The sequence below is a fragment of the Stylophora pistillata genome, chromosome 1, assembly GCF_964205215.1.
Source record: "Stylophora pistillata chromosome 1, jaStyPist1.2, whole genome shotgun sequence".
Lineage (NCBI taxonomy): Eukaryota > Metazoa > Cnidaria > Anthozoa > Scleractinia > Pocilloporidae > Stylophora > Stylophora pistillata.
In genome coordinates, this window is record NC_142519.1 from 26482152 (window position 1) to 26500595 (window position 18444).

An 18444-nucleotide genomic window follows, 5' to 3' on the forward strand; every position below is an offset into this window, starting at 1 on the left:
GTAAAGAGACCTCTCAAGACTCCATTCGCGTGTTTTAATAAATTAGCTTAGGACTGTTAAAACATGAACGCTATCTTTATTTATTTTTTCACTTACAACGGCTTATCATGTAACAATATGATATTTATAACAGCTTATCATCTAGCAATATGGTATTTCTAACAGCTTATCATCGACTTAAATCTGTAACAGATTGGCATAAACTCTGATACTGATCAGTAATAAATCGCAGAACTATGGACTTGATTCCCCCTTACAAAGGGTAACTCACTAAATGAAATCCCGTATTTTTATAAAATAGGCGTAATCATGTGTTCGATTCCTGAAGGAATAAGTAGTAAAAGGTGAAACTAAGATCATTGACTATTCACTGCAATGTTTTCTCGAGGAACGAGTATTAAAAGGCAATTTTAAGACGGTGAAATACCTAAATGGCTCCAGACATAAAAGATCATAAATGGTTTTTGGTAAACACTGCAATTAAGAGATAAGAGCACCTGGAGGATTTTTCAAACAACGTAAATGAACATAGTAGCCATCGTCTGACTGGTCAATTCAGTTTCCAAGCGGATGTTTTATCAGGTTATAGAGCCCGCACTTGTTATATTTGTCATAAAAGCAATAGACCGCATTTTTTCCAGGTTCTATAACGTTTATAAAGCCACTTCGGACTTTAGAAGAACACTTGGAAAGCTTATAAACATCCTACGTAGATTTATAACGTTATAGAACCCGGAAAAATGTGTTTTACATTGCTTAGATAGAATTATAGCCCTATGATCTAAAAACATCATAAATAACTAACTTCTGTATGACATATTTTATAAATTCCGTATTTGAATAAAATTCAAGGATATTTTGTTACGTTCCAGTATCCTTAACAGAGCATGTTTCAACCAGACGGCAAGTCGTCGACCACGTTAGATACACTTCGACACCACGTGAAAAATGACGTCTTTTAATGTGTAAAGGACGACATAATTTCGATAGATCTCCACCACATCCTCAGTAATTGTTAGACTCTGATTGGAAAAAGAACGTTGTGTTGAGAATAAAGAAAAATGTCTTTTAGGGGATTATCATTTGATCCAATACTAAATTCTCAGAACTAAAATTCAGGAATATATGGCGTTTAGTATATATATATATCTTATTAGACGTTTTGTTGTGTAGTATCGCTGAGTATTTTTACGAGTTGTGCCGTATTTTGACGAGCCCTTCGGGCTCGTCAAAATACAAACAAATTGTTGTTTCAGTGCGGGCGAATTTCGCAGATATTTCTGGATTGCAAGTATCGCGTGATATTTGTACTCGTCTCGCGCGTTATTTGTACTCTACGAAGCACAGTTGGATAATAAGGAGAATTACGATGCAAAATCTTAAGAGTGAAAGGTTTTTTCCTTAAAATGCACCCCTGGGACTTTTAAGACTCCAGTACTCGGTTGACTTTCGTAGTGATGAAAGGGATATTCCACCTCCACTATGACGGTTAAAACAGTTCAGTTTTACATCCTTCTGTCCTCTCCATAGGTTAACCAGCACATTAGCCTTCATGGTATGTTGGAAGAACACGAGAAAAGTTTTGTGGGTCAAATCAAACTTTTCTCACGTTTTAGCAATAGGGACCTTGAGCAGTCAGGACGGCAACGCCAAGGAAGATGTCGATTAAAAAATGAATTTCTACTTGAATTAGAATTTCGAAAATGGCTGCATGTGTTTACCGTCTCTAACGGCGCCACACCTCAACTTCAGAATAACGTATATTACAATTTGGATATATCAACAAAGTTGAAATGGTAAATTGGCCACCGTAACGATTACAAAAGCTGACGTTTCGAGCGTTAGCCCTTCGTCGGAGCGAATAGAGGAATTGTGGGTTGTGTGTGCTTTTAAAGGCAGAAAATGGAGCTACGTGATTGGTGGGAACATGGCAACGAGAAAAACACGAATAAATTAGTGGAATGAAAAGCGTTCGTTGATACCTGTGGGATTTAGACTGCCGGCTTGAAAGATGAGCTTTTGTTCAAGAGTTTTACGGCTATCAGCCTTTATTCATAACGTATATTAGCCGTGTTGAGTTCCAAATGGAAATTACAATAATTTGCCGTCGCGGTTTCCGTTCTCAGACGACGCAAATTTTGGTGATTTCACGTTGTTGTTTCGCAAAGGACGGCTAAGAAATGTACAAAGTTTTAAAACACCCGTGCTGTCTATTGTTCTGCCCATTAGATCTTTTGTTTTACCAAGAGCTCATTGCCTTCGCCATCGTAGTTTGCTTAAGGTCCCTGATATCGCAATGGACGGGATGTTGTTACGTCTTAAGGCCGATAAAAATTAGGTCGTCCCTCGCACCAGCGTTTGTGTGCTTATTCTTTGTATTTAGACCTTCGAGATATCTTTCACGAGGTTTACATCATACAAGGAAAAATGCATCTTACCAATAGGTTGTCTTCGACTAATGCTTGTAGGTATTCTCGGGTGTAACGGTTCATTTGCGCCTCTGGTAAATCTTGCAAAGAGGTCATCTGGTAGTCATTTCTATGGATCTGAAATTTTGTAAAGCAAGAAATATACGAGTTTGCCATTACCAAACTTGGGATAGATTTACATTAATTCCTTGATACTTAAAACGTTTCTATCGCATGTTTCTTTCAATGCCAAACGGTCGATATGTAGCCAAGATTCGTGATGCCGATTTAAAGTTCTGAAGTTGGTGAAACTAGATATTTGATTAAAAGTTATATCGAAATATTTGAAATCAGAATTATTTAAAAGCTAAAAATCTGTAACCTTACTTCACTTTTCACACTCTGAACTGTATAATTAAGCAGGAGACTGGTGTTCTTGAGCGCTCTTGTTAGCAACTTGTGCTGAGATTCTTTCCGCGATTTCTCCGAAGCGTACGCCAGGTACAATGGGCGAATGAAGTTGTGCAGTTGGATGAGGGCGATGGCAAGTCTGTCCCTCTTTTTCTGTGGCAGAACACGTATAAAGAAAGTCATAAAACCTTGCAAAACCTTAGGTTTTTATCCAGTTTCATTACTGTTTTATAAAAGTGTCTCATCAGCAGTTATGGAAAGACTCAAAACATTTGAGAACCAGATTGTTAGACGTGCGAGGGAGGATTGAAAATGTTTCATTGAGATTGTTTAAAAGACATCCATTAGGTTACTCTTCCGGTTTCTGTGGGGACTTAATTACCTATTATTACACGACTCGGGCAGTCAGAAGGCCAATAACTAAAATCAACCAATCAAAATGCTCTATTGCCGGTCAATATTCTCTCAGTCTTGGACCGGGCACTGTCCCGAATGGTCCCGAATGATACCGCACTTGTATCCCTTTGAACTTCAGTCGTATAATAAATCTCTTATTTACCAAGCTTGCTTGGGACCGCACTGGAAGAATATTCGGCCCTCGGTGAAATTTGTACGGACCTCGCTGCGCTCGGTCCGTACTGTCAAGACCTCGGGCCGTTATTCTCCTAGTACGGCCCTCGCGCTTGGTTAATAAGATATATGTATTACAATAAAATGACATACAATAATTTTAGTTACAGTATAGTCCACTGCAATCCAAAATTCGTTTAAACACGCTTCTTTCTTCTTGAAAATTTGAATATTCTTTGACTTACAAAAGTAAGAGTGATGTAAACAAAAATAATTATATATCGGCTCGTAGGGTGATTAATTAGAGTTGTAAATGTGTTTGTAGACTTACGAATGAACGGTAGTGGAGTAAGCTTGACATAGAATGAAGCAAAGCAGTTACTATGCAAACTCATGTTGTATCAGATCAGCTGAAATATGTTTTTATGAAAGAAATGTGAGAAGTTTAAAGAGTGTTAGAATTACCATATTCGAAGAGCAAATCGGTGTATCAGCCACTCCAAGGGCCAGGGGCGTCTCTTTGAGATTCCAGTTAGAAGCTATGAATTTGTGGACATTTAACATCTGTAAAACGAAGCATAGAGAAGTTTACTCACTCTTTAGCTACGTAAAGCCTTCAGACTTCAGAGATAACTTCTTAATCCAAATATATCATGGCAATATAATTAAAAATAAAAATAAAAAAAAATTGCTAACCTCTTTAGTGGCGTTAGCTCGTGTTGGCATCAGAAGAAGTCTGATAAGAATTTCGGCATTACTTGGTCTGTAACTCAACGGTGCAGTCCAACTTTCTGAACTCAGTAACGTTACCATAAATATGGTAGAGAATAGGGCCTTGAAACAATCCATCTGTAGTCAATATACATACATAAAATACAGTTAATTTACTTGGTAAAACACATACCTTAACACACCTTCAAGCTGTTAGAACTACACTGACTATGAACGATGACAAGACAAAAAAAAATTAATTTTCTTAACCTTTGCTACTTTTGAATCAACTCTGTCTCGTTGTGCTTTGATATGTAGTCAAACGCAATACATTGGATGGATCTATTTTAACTAAGTTACTAGATAGGAAAATTCTCAGACGACGGCTTCCTGACGTTTTCTAAAAATTAATTGAAAAAGTTCTTTCGCGTAAAGTAGCATACTATCTTCACTTATGAGAGCACAAAAAAATGTGCATGAAGAAAATGCTAAATCACAGTCAAAGGCAGAGTAGGAGCTATCCCTTACCTCTTGCTCCTCGAGTGCTGGTTGGAATGGTCTGACACGAAGTTTTGTGCGCGTTTTCTACCTTCTGAAATATCAGGCGGATACATATTGCTTCTGTCAAATGTTGGGAAGAAAACATTTACTTCTGTTAAGGGGAGTCGACCTTCAGGGATATTCCCTTGGTATATCTTCCTTCTTATCGTAGAAAATCATCTTGTATTTTAGCAAAAAAAACTTCATTTGCAGTTCCTGCTGAGATATTTATTGTTATTTGTGCGATACACCTCAACTGTTGGAAACGAAATTCAACAGCTTGCCTAGGAAAAAACCAAGGCATCTAGAGGCTAGTTAGGCACACTTTTCAAAAAGCTATTCCGATATGTAAACCCTGAGGAAGTGCTTTCCAGAATTGAGTCAGTTTTTTGAAAATAGTTTGTTGAAAATTTTGACAGGAAGGTCAAATCTTGACTTGTCTTTACTTGTTTTTAGTCCAAACCATCAGTCACACTTAACAATTAGATGTAACGGAATCTATGCACTTATAATCCTCCGGCAAACAAATTCACAGAATTAAAACCGAGATTACCGACGCCCGGAAATTTAATGTGCATAATCTGTGAACTTTTAGTTTCTCAGGGTCATTTTATTCTCAGTAAATTCAGAAGTAATTTCCTATTTTAGTTAAGTGTTTGCTTCCCGTATTCGTATCGGATTACATTTGTAATGTTTCGTTTTTTTCAAGCGATTTCTAGTTATTCTAGTCAAATATAAGCATTTGTATTCAGCGTTCATACCTGACGAAGAAATGTAATCTGAAGGATATAGAGGAATTAACTGTTAATAATATATCAGGCAGCTAACTCAGGCCATTGGGGAGCACTCGATGGATCGATTCCGGACTGATTCGCAACGACGCTGTGTGTGCTACATCAGTGTACTTTTAATTTGGAGATGCTGCCTTGTTTTGAATCCTTCAATGATCGAAATTGAATTATTTTTACGGCCTTGATCACACTGTGGTCATGGCCGCGATGTATTATCTCATTGCGGCTATCAGAAACGAGACCTCTCGGAGGTCGATAGAACTACGCAAATGGATTATCACTCTCGAACAAGGGTTTCCTCCTAACGGACATGACAAACTGTTTCAAAAGCCTTTGCTTGGAAATTCAATTTTAGTCCTCATACTTCTTAGGAGTCTGGTCGTATGAATATCGATTTTCGTCTGTTTCGTGTCAAACGAACGTTTGTTAAACACTTGAGCCCCGCGATCCTCTGATTCCGTTGAGATGAAACTACGTTCCGTCCTACGGCTATTGATGACTGCACACATCTAGTAGGAATCCTCAGTCAATTACAAGGGTCAATTGTTTATGGTGGGGCCTTTTTTGAGCCGCTGTCGACTAACGATGAACGGTGGTCCGCCAAGACGCTAACAGAGATCTGATGGCGAATGCGAAAGCTCCAAGTAATGTGCTTAGACCTCATCAGTTACAAAGCATTAGTGTTAGGAAAGCTCAACTTCTGGTTGACGTTCGCGTTTGAAAACTTGTCTGTGATCAGGGACCCGTTTCTCGAAAGTCCCGGTAACTTAACGGGCCCGAAGCCACGTTTTAAACTAAAAACTTAAAGGATAGAAAAGCAAGTTCTGGCCCTAAAACCACTCCATTTTGTTTCTTTAGTTAATGGTTTCATTTTGTTATTTTCACAATTTTTGAAATCCACATCTTGAATGAAAACAGAACAGCTTTACGGGCCCATTAAGCAACGGGAACTTTCGAGAAACGGGCCCCAGGTTCCTAACTTAAACTCACTACTATTTGGTATACGTAGATGCTCAAAATAGTGGAACCACATGCAGGAAGTTGATGCATACATTTTTTCGAAAGTGATGGAACTTTTTTTGATCTGAGATAATCTGCAAATTAAAAAAATATGAACAAAAATATTATGAGTAATTCTTTAATCAGGGTCATGCTTCAGATTGTCAAATTGTCAAACCGCTGTTCACAAATGGTTGTAAATACGGCTTAAGGTAGGAATAAGGTCAATAGATCTTTATCTTGAAACACATCGAGCCTTCGGTAGAGGATATGAAACGTCTGTCATGTAGGATGGTTCGACTTCCGCATGATTAAAAAACAACACGTTGTGTTGCAGTAGAAGCCAAGAACCATCTATTGAAGGTTAAATGGGTTGAAGGCGATTTCCTAAAACAACAAAGACATGACTGTATTTAGAGAATTCCACTCTTCAATGGTGGATCAAGGGTAAAAATCTTCATCTGCATGTTAACATATGTTTTGAGTGTCCTAGACAAAAGGGGGGAGGTCCAAGACTTTCTGTACCAGAAAAAATAATCTAAGGCATCCAAAGGCCTGGAGTTTAGTCTTTTACAACCAAACATCAGTATGCATACTCTCCGTGCCGTTCCCTATACATTCTATAGTGCTGACGAGGAAAATTTCTTTATTCTCTTCACCTTATTGTATAATCAGGGATGATATAGAAGAATTTCTTTATTCTCTTCACCTTATTGTATAATCAGGGATGATATAGTAAAGAGAAATTAGATGCTAGTCACTCTCAGGGGTCAAAGGATTAATCAATTAATAAATGCTAAATTAATAAATAATAATTAATAAATTAATAATAATAATTAATAAATGCTTCAGAGTAGCTTTCGACCGTCAAACTGTGCATGTGTATCCTGTAGACCTGCTGGCTTAAAGAAAGAAGTCCCGGAAACTAAAGGGACGCCTTTCTTAGTCACATCTCCTCTTAGTAGTTTTTTTTTTTTGCGGTTTTATTTCACAAACAGGAAACTAAGGGCAGACAAAAATAGACATCATTTTCAGTTTCTCTTGAACGTTTTATTGTTAATTTAACAACATCACGCTTATACAGTGGTTTCCCATCGTTCTTCAATCTGTATCAGATTAACTTATACACTGATTCCAGTCAGTGACAACTAATCTCAATATGGACGTAATGGCTTCCTTCTACTGAAGGTCAATTATAACAAACATTAAATACTCCGTAATCGATATAAATAAAGTACAAATTTCTATCAAAATTAAGTGTAATTTTTTAACGCTACTTAAATAACGTTTAAATATGTTTCTTGTCATATTCCGATATTAGTAATAAGTCACATGCTTTTATCAGAGGGCAATGCGGTCCATGCTTTCAGCGGATACCCTATTACAAACAGGTCAACACGTCATCGAGGACATCTTTGAGAGTGTATAAGATGACGTAATTTCGGTAACTTTTCACCACATCGTCAGTGATCGTAAGGCTCTGTTGAAGAAAATAATATTCGTGATTATGATTCTTCAAAATTCAGTGATAGAAAATTAACTTGCACTTTGACCTAAACGTATCACTGAAAATTTTCTAGAACGTGATAAACTATTCTTAACTTGAAAGAGACCTAAAGTTATCAGATGATAATAATGCAAAAAAGGGAAAAAATCATAACACAATCACTAATTAAATTTTATGCAACCAAGAAGATATGAAATTTTGTGATTTAAGTAAACTGATTTTGAAGCACGAAAACAAGCTTTGAGCACCTTGCACCGCTTCAAATTTTGGATTACTGTAAATTACTTTATTGGGTAAGTTATCTTCCTTATCTCGGAGGCGAGATTATGATTTTTCTTTTTTATTATCTCTGTTGTCCATACATGTTGCATGTTTGGATTGGCTTACTATGGGGAATATATGTGAGGCAACTTAAAGGATTCTTTGCGAAGTGATGAGGAAGAATGCTTTACATACCAATAAATTATTTTTGACCTGAGCCTGAAGGTAATTATGAGTATAACGATCCAGTACTGCTTCTGACTCATGTGGAACTTGGGGTGGCTGGAATCCAATCTTCCTTATCTGAAAATTGAGGAAAATGACGACATTTGGGATTATTGTTGTTTAATAATGTTCATAACCCTCAAGATTTTGAATCGTTCGATGTGGTAATTCAGCGAATTTCCAATCTTAAATTTCTTTAGTGTTAGAAAAAGTTTCTAACACTAAAGAGGGAAAGGTTTGGAAGAGTAACGTCTTTAGCCTTCTATGCAATCATAAATCTTTGTAATTTTAAATTGCAAAAACGTTTGGTCGAATTGCACAAAAAAAAAATTTGTAAAAATTAACTGGTTCGCTATATTTGTCGGTGTAAACTGTGATCAACAAAACCGAGTATCATGAAGAAGAAAAAGGGAAAGATATTTTACATATGAAATGTGCTAGGAATAAATTATTATTGCTATTATATTAAATCGTTCCAATTAATTTCCCATTAAAACTACAACATTAAAATAGGGACATAATTTCGAAAGGTTTATACCTCGTTTTCGACAATCCCCACTGTGTAGTTAAGATGAAAGCTGGTTTCATGAATTGCTCTTGCCAACTCATTGTGCTGAAATCCTTTTTGTTCCTCGTATGAGTGTGCCATGTAAAGTGGGCTCATGAAATTATGAAGTTGGATGTAAGCGATGGAAAGGTTTTCTTGCTTTTGCTGCAAAGGGAACGTGTAACAGAAAAATTGTTAATCTTTACTTTAAGTACGAGTAACATGCAGAGGCACGAGTTCTGTCAAACGTTTCTTATTTTTTTAAATTAAGATCAAGAATTATGTTTCTCAAGTTAATCGATACCAAAGTCTAGAGTCTCGTCATGAAATGGAAAAAAACATCTGGGATTACCGAAAAAAAGTTCTTTAATTAAAAATGAGTGCTGGGATCATTAGAAACTCTGGATATAGATGTTTAGTAATTCATAACTGTAAGGCGCAATCTTTGCTTTGAAGTACTTATTATTACATACCAGATGTGAAGAACAAAAGAGATTGTCACCCACTCCTAAAACTAGGGGTGTCTCTTTGAGGTTCCAGTTCGAAGCTATGAACTTGTAGACGTTTAACATCTGAAAAGTAAAAGATTGAGATTGTTATGAACTTCATTCTCAGTTCCCAAAAAAAGCATTTTACGTAAGAGAAAACTGAGTCGAGAAGTAGATTTTCCGAATTTCCTACCTCTTTGGTCGTGTTACCTCTTGCTGGCATCAGAAAGAGTCTGATAACAAACTCAGCATTGCTTATTTGTAAACCTAACGGAGCTGTAAAAGATACTGAGCTCAGCGTAGTTGTCATCAGTGTGATAGCCAACAGGACGTTATAAAATTCCATATCTGGTGAGTGAAAAACATTAAAAAAAACGCTGTGAAGGGAATCATTGTAACTCAAAGTTTCATTATCTAAAGTCGGCGTATTGCGAAAATTTTCATTCTACGAGCTAACAGAAAGCTACTTAAGTTTGCGTCCTTGTCAGTTGTAGATTTCTTAAGGGTTTTACACGAAATTAGTCAGTTGTGGCAGTCATGTTAGTTTACCAGGTTGGTTTCTATGAGAGAAAACGCTTTATTTTAGCAACAGTGATAAAATTTAGTAACAACCTTGTTACGAAATTTGTTTTTTTTTTTAATTGTAACCAGAATCCTAATGTTCAGCGATTAAAACCTGAATACGGATTAGAGCCATGAAAAAGAGAACAATTATATTTGGCAGAAAGTTTGCAACTTTACAAGAATCTAGCTTTCCATTGCGCCACTAACCTTACCCCTGAACTTACTTCTTTTGTCAGACAATGTAAAGGAAATTAATGTATTGGCAATTAAGTTCGGATCATATCAAACAAAATAATTCGCTCGTTTCAGTTCCAAAATGTTTATCCTTCGTAAATAATCGTAGATTATTGAGAAAGAAGCAGGAGTTATTTTCTCTTACCTTTGTATTCGTTTAAGGCAGATGATTGTAACGGAGTTGAAGTTCCTTGTGCGTACGTTGTCTTCTGAAGTGTTTGATACTCGAATATAGTTTGACTGTCCGTTTTATAGAAAACGAAGGGGAAGCTGTGCTGCTCGGCATCATACTTTCTATTACTGTTTTTTTTTTTGTGTGAGGTGGTTTCCCGTGCGCACCTCGCCTTCTCTTGTATTCTAGGAAAATTATTCAAAAGTTCCCTGTCTTTTACGACGGTATGTTCTGGTATGCAAGAAATCCTGGCTGCAAAAATTTAGTACTCTCTTCGGTATTGTAGCACTTTCAGATTTTCTCTAGACTGTAACATGAAAACCACCTTATATTTGGTTTTGTCAGGAAGGTAAATTTGTTGAAAATGACTTCATTTTCAAAATTTCTATCGTAAAAGGTGTTTCTGAGCAGCTGTTTACATTAATCTAGATTGAAAACGTTTGGAACACGTCCGGGAAGTTATACGGAAATGTTCGGGCTATTTCCTTTTTTTAGAGTACTTGGTTGTGGTCACCTCAAGCAATTTCTCCCATTTACATCCTTTTTCTGTAAAGATTCTATAATTAGTTGGTGGTTGCATCAGGGCGGTAATTTTTCCTTTCAACTGACATAATCGAAGGTGCGACATAAGACTTTCTCACCTAATATCATGTGTCATTATCTACTGAGGAAGATAACACCAATAATTTAGAGTAACTTCCTGTTTAAAACTGTTGATAGGGGTTTGGTTGGCCGGTGACTTAAGGCTTTTTCCAAAGTCCTTTCCCTAAGCTGTAAATATGAATCAACGTAACTGCTAGCATTTTTCCTGTCCGTTTACTTTTGGTGTTTCTGTTGCCCACAAGCTTATTGCGTGAACGACGAAGCGATCTTGAAATACCCCATATGCCCAATATTAATTGCTCACAGACAGCCTTTTGAATTATAAGGTCAAAAGAGTTGTATTTTACGTGATTTGACATCCTGTTTCTGTCCCGCGTAAGCCCACAATAAGATGTATAGCAGCATTTCATGTCATGACCTCAAGTTTCATTGTATTAAATGCTACTTCAAGCTCTGGGTGTCGTGAGTTACTGTGGAGCACCAGAGTAACTGTTTTGATTGTTAAAGCTTTCGTAGGACAATGTTCGGTAAAAAGCAGATAGTTTATCAATGGGACTCAGTCTCCACTTGCCTTAATTTTATTACTTTGTCTCATGAAAGGAAACACAAATTGAAGAAACACTCCAAATAGAAAATCCGCCCTTTTTAAAAATGTAATCGAATATTTTTCCGTATCTACTTTTCCTTTCTTTGCAAAAGAGTAAACAGCGCAAGTGATCTGTAATTGAAGTCACGTAGGGTATCGAATATTGTTACAAGATTACACTTTATGAATAGACGGCTATTCTGCAATGATGGCTTTTAACCGTAGATTCAATACTGAAATTTATCAAGGCTTCTTTTGTAGTCAATGCTTTGTCTGTTACGATTCTCTTGCATCAGTTTTCCTTCTGAATTTCGCAATCGTACCTTTTAGTCTCAATGTGGTGCCATCCAATTTGTGACGTAAAATGCGCATCATTTTTCCTGTTAGGGTATGACCCTATTAATAGGTTTTTGCGTTTACTCCAGTTACGCGTCGTAGTCCCCGTCACGCAGTTTTGAGGCAGTATCACGAGACTAACTAACTCGTTCTAGGAGAGCTGAAACGTCGCAAGAACGGTCAGAAGCTGGAATCATTTCCTATAGTCAGCCGAAACACCAAGAGGGGTGTAGTTGAGATTTAAGTCTTCAAATAAATCGCATATAGGTGAGTTTTTGTGGTCGTCGATTTGAAGTTTTAAAAGACATGTAAAGCATGGTCAGTCGCCAAGAATGAAAACAATAAATATAATTTATTAAAATGTGATTAATTTCTAAAAAATCGGTAGATAAGCGCACGTATCTCATTGTGGAAGGTTTCCGAAACAACTTAGCACACGAATGCGAACGAGCCAGCCGGATACCTACGGATCGTCGGTAGATCAGGGATGATATTCAAAAGCACCTCAGCGACAGAAAAATAACCTCTCCGACGTTTTTATTTGTTTGACAGATATTGGACCGTCAACAATAGAAAAAGCAACATCGTGAATTGATGATGCGCTACAACGATAACAATAGCGTGATGTGAAATACTATGACTATCAGTCAATTTAGAAACATACGCCAGACACAACCGAGTTTTTAAGAAATAAAGCGGTACTATATGTATTTAATTTCAATTTTCTTTAACTTCTCCCAATTTTTTAACCTCTACGAGACGTTCGTTTTTCTTTCATCTACAGAGAAGTCCTCCAGAAATTTAATGCGCATAATAAAACTCGGTCCAATTTGTGTAAATGAACAAAATTAGTAAACCTGGCGTTTACTGAGCTTTTCGCCATGAAATCTCTTTTGAATCAGCAAGCAGATACGATGAATTCTTTGTCGCTGGCATCTCGAAAGATGAAATAATTTTAAGGTTAAAAATCGACATATTCTTTCATAGTTTATCATTTGATTTACAGGCAAACTAGCACCACTGTCAACTTCTGTCAAGTAGAACTAAGCAAGCTCTTATTCTTCCCTTTTGAGAGACATTGGTCATAACAAGTTGCTTGATTGTTTCAGCGTAAAAGATCAGTAGCGAAATTTCCCGATCTCGAATACCAGAGGGAGCCCGTCATTCGCCAGAAAAAAAAAATTATTTCTCTACTTAGATAACTTCAATAGCTGAAGTAAAACTGAAAAAATGAAGAGGCTGTATGCTGGAGCGGTGATGGAAATGCGTCATATTTGACCACCAGCCTACAGCTGAAGGGAATAATTATAAGCTGAAAGTTTAAGACTGCAGAAAATAAAAAAAAAAATTGGTAACTTCCGTTTAGTAAAATTGTGTTTTTGGATTCAAGTTTCTTTTTGTCACTGCAATAATCAGAGGACACACTGCAAGCATCAGACAGCATAGCTTTTTAAGAAAATGAGTCTCACATTTCTATCTTTCAAAACGTTTTATTGTTAAAGCAACAACAATACGCCTACATCTCCATGTATGTATCATCATAGCAAATCTGTAAAAGATTAACATATGCACTGATTTTAATCAGTAACACAGTAGTCTCAATATGGACTTTTTATAACGGTATCTTTCTTTAGTTACAAAGCACGCTTGTCGAACCATAAATAACATTATAATTTTTTTTCTATTTTTCTGTTACTTTCGATACGTTTTCCTAACTTTTTTTTACTTCAATAATTAAGAAAAGTCATTTAAATATCTTAGTTTTCCAATAATAAGATGGAAGTTATAATTAAGTGGTTTGCTTCTACCAGAGAGCAATTCGTAATAAATAGCTTTAGATGCAAGTCAACACGCTAGTGATAACATCTTTCAGTGTGTACAAAATGACATAGTTTCTATAAGTCTTCACCACATCGTCAGTCACAGTTAGGTTCTGAAAGAAAAAATGGTTAACCTTTCTTAGTATTTGATGGTACTTTGAAGTTCTTTGTATATTAAATTCGAAAGTTATTACCCCGACAGTATCAGTGGAGTTTTAAACTAGATATCCTGTACATGGGACAAAATTGGTTTTAAGTAGCTGTCGAAACTGGAGGACAAAAATAGCTTAGAAGTTCAGTGATTCATGTAGGGCACTTACGAAAAATAACTGAGGAAAGTTCCGCTAACCTCTCTTACGGAATGCTACCTTTTTTATAATTCAAAGTTTCGACCAATAGAGCTATCAGAAAATAGGTAAATGGAGCTAGAACCCACTCCTTTACTCCTTACACATCTGTTTCAAAGTTATTTCTTACGACCCATCAAGTTGCCAGTCCTTTTGAGAAGCGGGTCCCTGGTGAAATAGTTTTTATTTTCAGCTTTCAACGATTTCGGAGTAGGTCACCTCTTAGAATTCGCTCCGACGAAGGGCTAACGCTCGAAACGTCGGCTTTTGTAATCGTTACGGTGGCCAATTTACCATTTCGACTTTGTTGATATATCCAAATTATTTCGTTACTCCCACCGACGCAGCCCCAAACAGTTTCTTTCGAAACTATCAGCCTTAATTCACCTCTTAGAATGTTCGCATTTCTTCTCTTCTTTCGTTACTTTTCGATACTAGCTGACTAAGTGCATCATTTATCGTTTAAAGGAATATTTACCGCACGTTTGTTACTGACCACTGCTTGTAGATATGTTTTGGTTGAATGATCCAGGCTTGCTTCCAAGACATGCTGTGCAGTGGGTGTTTGAGAACCAGTTTTCTTTATCTGTAATTCAACAATTGATAATAACTAGTTTTTCAGAATACTGATGAAAAGATACTAAGGCAACACTTACAATTGAGAGCTCTTAAACCGGAACAACGGTATTATGTGTCAGAGTTGTTAACAGAAAGAAAGAAACGGTGCTGAATTATTTCTAATATCTCTAGGTTTAACCGTTTCAGGAAGATACTTTTGAGCTTCCCTTTTGTCTTCTGTAGTTATCTTTTCTATCCTATGCTATCCTCGTTCCTCTCCGATCTGCCCTTGCCTTTTTCGATTTTGTTTTCCTAAAAAACTATTCTGCTTTACTTTTTCCATTCAAAAGCTGCACGTTTTGTAGAGCTACGAGGAGACGTAGCAACTTAATCCCACAGAAATAAAATGGGGTCTTTGCAAGAGCAAGAATTCCCAGTGGAACACGCAACTTTACCTTACTTGCCAAAAATATCAATAAAACTTTAAAATAAGCTGTTGCGAAAGGGAATAATTAGAGTTGTAGGTAACTTGCCTCACGTCGCACCCTCCAGACTGTAGTATTGAGGTGAAAACTGGTGTCTTTGAGCGCACTTGCCAACTCTTTGTGCTGAGATCCTTTAGCTTCTTCATATGAGTATGCCAGATATAATGGATGGATGAAGTTGTAAAGTTGGATAAAGGCAATGGTAAGGTTTTCTTTTTTTTGCTGAAGAGAAGCAAATATACATGAACACAGCGAATTGTAAATACTTTTATTGTGATCAGTGACTTACAGAAGCACAAGTCCTGTCAATCATTTTATCATACTTTGCCAATGCTGTTAGGAGTTTGTTGATCATGGAGTTATCACGATTTTTTTTTCAAAATCATAAATTTGTTTTTTAGCTTTTGAATAAACTGATTATTTCGTGTGCGCAGGATTATTAATGGATAATAAGCTCTCGATGTAATAAAGGGTGAGTGATCCTGACCGGCAAAGACAGGGAGACTGAAGTCATGCACATATGTCCTCTCTCCCATGTAGGCGTGTGTGTTGAATTCTTGGAGATAGTTTGTTAAATTAAGAATTAAAATATTTAAACTATAGCTGAAAGTAGATTTGTTTTTAAAAGATGGTGAAGCCTGGAAGTTCCTAATGCTTACCAGATTTGAGGAACATACAGGTGTGTTAGCCTTTCCAAGGGCCAGGACCGTCTCCTTTAGATCCCAGTTAGAAGCTATAAATTGGTAAATCATCAACATCTGCAGATAAAACACGATAGTTTAGTTAAGAAAAGTTGCGCAATATGTTTTTTAAAGAAACTGCTCCATAGCTAAAGGAATAATTAAGAAATATTAATTTATGTCCTACCTCTTCAATAGCGTTGGATCTTGATGGCATAAGTGAACGTCGGATGACAATTTCCGCATCACTTGGTCGGTAACTCAACGGAGCTGTCCAAGCCACTGAGCTGATCGTAGTTACTATGAATATGGCAGCGAATAACGACTTGCAGAATTCCATTTCTTTAGAGGAACAAAATTGCAAGCAAAATACGAGTAGTGTCCTATAGAAAGCAATTGATAAAATGAACACGCACTCGTAACATTTTACCTAAACTTTGGGGAATTGATTTGAGGAACTCAAGAAGCTAACTCTTAAATTGTTTGTCAGTGGTTCTCCGTAGCTTTTCGTTTCAACTTGTGTGAAGCAAAGCTTGGTAAAGTCACATCTTTTGTTAAGTGGCAATTAAACAAAACGTCTTTAGAACTGCTGTTTTAAAACCTATGATAAGTAAAGGTGAAGACTGCGTTCATTAAACATAAACCTCACCCAGATTTTACTTCCAGACTTGTAGAACGGACCGAGCAATGTAGACTTACCTTTCTCCTTTTAAGTATCTGTGGCAGATAAACTTGTCTGATTCGAAATGTTTCGTTGTTTTCCTTTTCTTTCGTAGAATTAATTGAGGGTGAAGCGAGTTTGACTGCCTTTTATACAAAACGAAGAGGAAGATATTTTATTGCTTTAGATCATCTTTTTACCCGGATTACTAATTTTCCCTAAATTTTTTATCGTTTGTTCGCTGCGTCAATTACGTCATTTTGAATTAATAAACCTGTACCTTTTGAATGTTCTTAACTGTTCCTTCCGTAACAGTCGAACGATCCATCCTTGTTGTTTTAAATTGATTTTGTAGTTTATGTCTGGTATGCAGTAATTTTGACTCCTCAAAATCAATTCAACTATACGGATGTACACTTAATACAGGCATTTATTCCGCAATGTAAACAGGGATGGCTATAATTCCATATGGATTGCTGGAACTTTTGTTTTTCTATAGGTTGAAGAGATGTTGCTAATCCGTTTTACCAAAATCCCTTAGAATACAGGGAGTCTAGAAACACTTTGATTTAATTTGTTACAATCCTGACTTTTCTTTATGGACAAGTGCATGGACCTCGTTTAACGCTTCTGCCAGTATCAAAATTCCAGTATCAAAAGACCTCGTTTAACGGGATTCTTTCCAGTATCAAAATTCCTGGTAGGAAAGGAAGCAACTTTCCGTTCATAACAGCAAACACGTAAAAGAAGAGCGTGACAACAAATATTTTAACCATCCGGATCAACTCATAGTATATTAGGGAATAAGTCAATTGAGAGGTGAAATAATGTGATTGTAATGTATCATTATCGCTAGATGATTTGGCTGGTGTTAAACAGCTTCATTCTTGGGGTTTTTTTTTTTTTTGAAAGCGCACGCGAGGCTGCATTGGTGAAATGTTGATATGCGCTATTTATAATGTAATTACTGTGTTGACGCAACTTAATTGACAGGTCGTTTATAGGACAAAACCAGCCATTATTACCGGAAATGGGTAATTAGTTTATGGGCTTAGGCCCATAAACTAATTACCCATAAATAAACCAGGTGAAGGAGTCTAGGCTAAATTTAAGCTAACAGTACGTTCCATTTGGTGACTTGCCGTGACATGAACAGATAGTTTCATTGCATAAGAGAGTATATTTTAGCCTTTGAATTTACTCGGTCTTAAATTATGATGTTTAATCGCAAGAAACAGAAAATAGATTTTAAGTATGGCGGAGGTATGAGATCTTCTTTTGTGATATAATTTAGAAAAATAGGTTGTAATTGGCAAGTAAATTATTTCGACTTAAAGACGAACTGGTTATGTATCTTGCTTTTTGATAATGACAGATATTGGACCGCCTTGATAACAACAATAATAGAAAAAGCAACATCGTGAATTGATGATGCGTTACAACGATAACAAAAGCGAGATGTGAAATAGTATGACTATCAGTCAATTTATAAACATATGTCAAGAACAACCGAGTTTTTAAGAAATAAAGCGGTAACATCTGTATTTAATTTCAATTTCCTTTAATTCTCCCCAATTTTTCTACGAGAAGTTCGTTTTTCTTTCATCTACAAAGAAGTCCTCCAATAATCTAATGCGTACGACAAAACTCGGTCCAATTTGTGTAAATAAACAAAGTTAGTAACCTGGCGTTTACTGAGCTTTTCGCCACGAAATCTCTTTTGAATTAGCAAGGAGATGCGATGAATTCTTTGTCCCTGACTTCTCGCCAAGTGCAATAATTTTAAGGTTAAAAATCGCCACAACCTTTCATAGTTTATCATTTGATTTACACGCAAACTAGCACCACTGTCAACATCTGTCAAGTAGAACTAGGCAGGCCCCCATACCTCCCTTTTGAGTTACGGGGGTCATAACAAGTTGCTTGATTGTTTCAGCGAA

At 36.6% G+C, this 18444-nt stretch overlaps 3 protein-coding genes across 3 annotated transcripts; all 3 read right to left on the bottom strand.

Moving 5' to 3' along the window:
• Positions 1–160: 160 nt before the first annotated feature.
• Positions 161–4421, bottom strand: LOC148741852 (uncharacterized). The gene is made up of 5 exons (XM_088741641.1): positions 4086–4421; positions 3855–3953; positions 2796–2972; positions 2439–2546; positions 161–1022 (listed from the first exon to the last, which is right to left on the bottom strand). The coding sequence occupies exons 1-5, from the start codon at positions 4236–4238 to the stop codon at positions 921–923; spliced, it is 639 nt and encodes a 212-aa protein (XP_088597767.1). The 5' UTR covers positions 4239–4421; the 3' UTR covers positions 161–920.
• Positions 4422–6766: 2345 nt separating this feature from the next.
• LOC148741853 (uncharacterized) lies at positions 6767–10458 on the bottom strand. Its single transcript, XM_088740125.1, has 6 exons — positions 10402–10458; positions 9652–9806; positions 9444–9542; positions 8962–9135; positions 8394–8501; positions 6767–7910 (listed from the first exon to the last, which is right to left on the bottom strand). Exons 2-6 carry the CDS (start codon positions 9802–9804, stop codon positions 7812–7814), a joined length of 633 nt encoding a protein of 210 aa, XP_088596251.1. The 5' UTR covers positions 9805–9806; positions 10402–10458; the 3' UTR covers positions 6767–7811.
• Positions 10459–13433: 2975 nt separating this feature from the next.
• Positions 13434–16216, bottom strand: LOC148741854 (uncharacterized). The gene is made up of 5 exons (XM_088735424.1): positions 16031–16216; positions 15823–15921; positions 15212–15385; positions 14599–14706; positions 13434–13886 (listed from the first exon to the last, which is right to left on the bottom strand). The coding sequence occupies exons 1-5, from the start codon at positions 16181–16183 to the stop codon at positions 13788–13790; spliced, it is 633 nt and encodes a 210-aa protein (XP_088591550.1). The 5' UTR covers positions 16184–16216; the 3' UTR covers positions 13434–13787.
• Between the last annotated feature and the right edge of the window lie 2228 nt (positions 16217–18444).

Excerpts from the sequence above, each read along its gene's own strand:
- LOC148741853 (XM_088740125.1), bottom strand. The coding sequence starts at position 9,804 with ATGGAATTTTATAACGTCCTGTTGGCTATCACACTGATGACAACTACG. Across the intron at positions 9,543-9,651 it reads GAGGTAACACGACCAAAGAG|ATGTTAAACGTCTACAAGTT; the intron begins GTAGGAAATTCG and ends TTTACTTTTCAG. Across the intron at positions 7,911-8,393 it reads AGGTCAAAAATAATTTATTG|AGCCTTACGATCACTGACGA; the intron begins GTATGTAAAGCA and ends TTTCTTCAACAG.
- LOC148741852 (XM_088741641.1), bottom strand. The coding sequence starts at position 4,238 with ATGGATTGTTTCAAGGCCCTATTCTCTACCATATTTATGGTAACGTTA. Across the intron at positions 2,973-3,854 it reads CGATTTGCTCTTCGAATATG|AAAAAGAGGGACAGACTTGC; the intron begins GTAATTCTAACA and ends GTTCTGCCACAG. Across the intron at positions 1,023-2,438 it reads TAGTCGAAGACAACCTATTG|AGTCTAACAATTACTGAGGA; the intron begins GTAAGATGCATT and ends TTTTCCAATCAG.
- LOC148741854 (XM_088735424.1), bottom strand. The coding sequence starts at position 16,183 with ATGGAATTCTGCAAGTCGTTATTCGCTGCCATATTCATAGTAACTACG. Across the intron at positions 15,922-16,030 it reads GATCCAACGCTATTGAAGAG|ATGTTGATGATTTACCAATT; the intron begins GTAGGACATAAA and ends TTTTATCTGCAG. Across the intron at positions 15,386-15,822 it reads CTGTATGTTCCTCAAATCTG|CAAAAAAAAGAAAACCTTAC; the intron begins GTAAGCATTAGG and ends GCTTCTCTTCAG.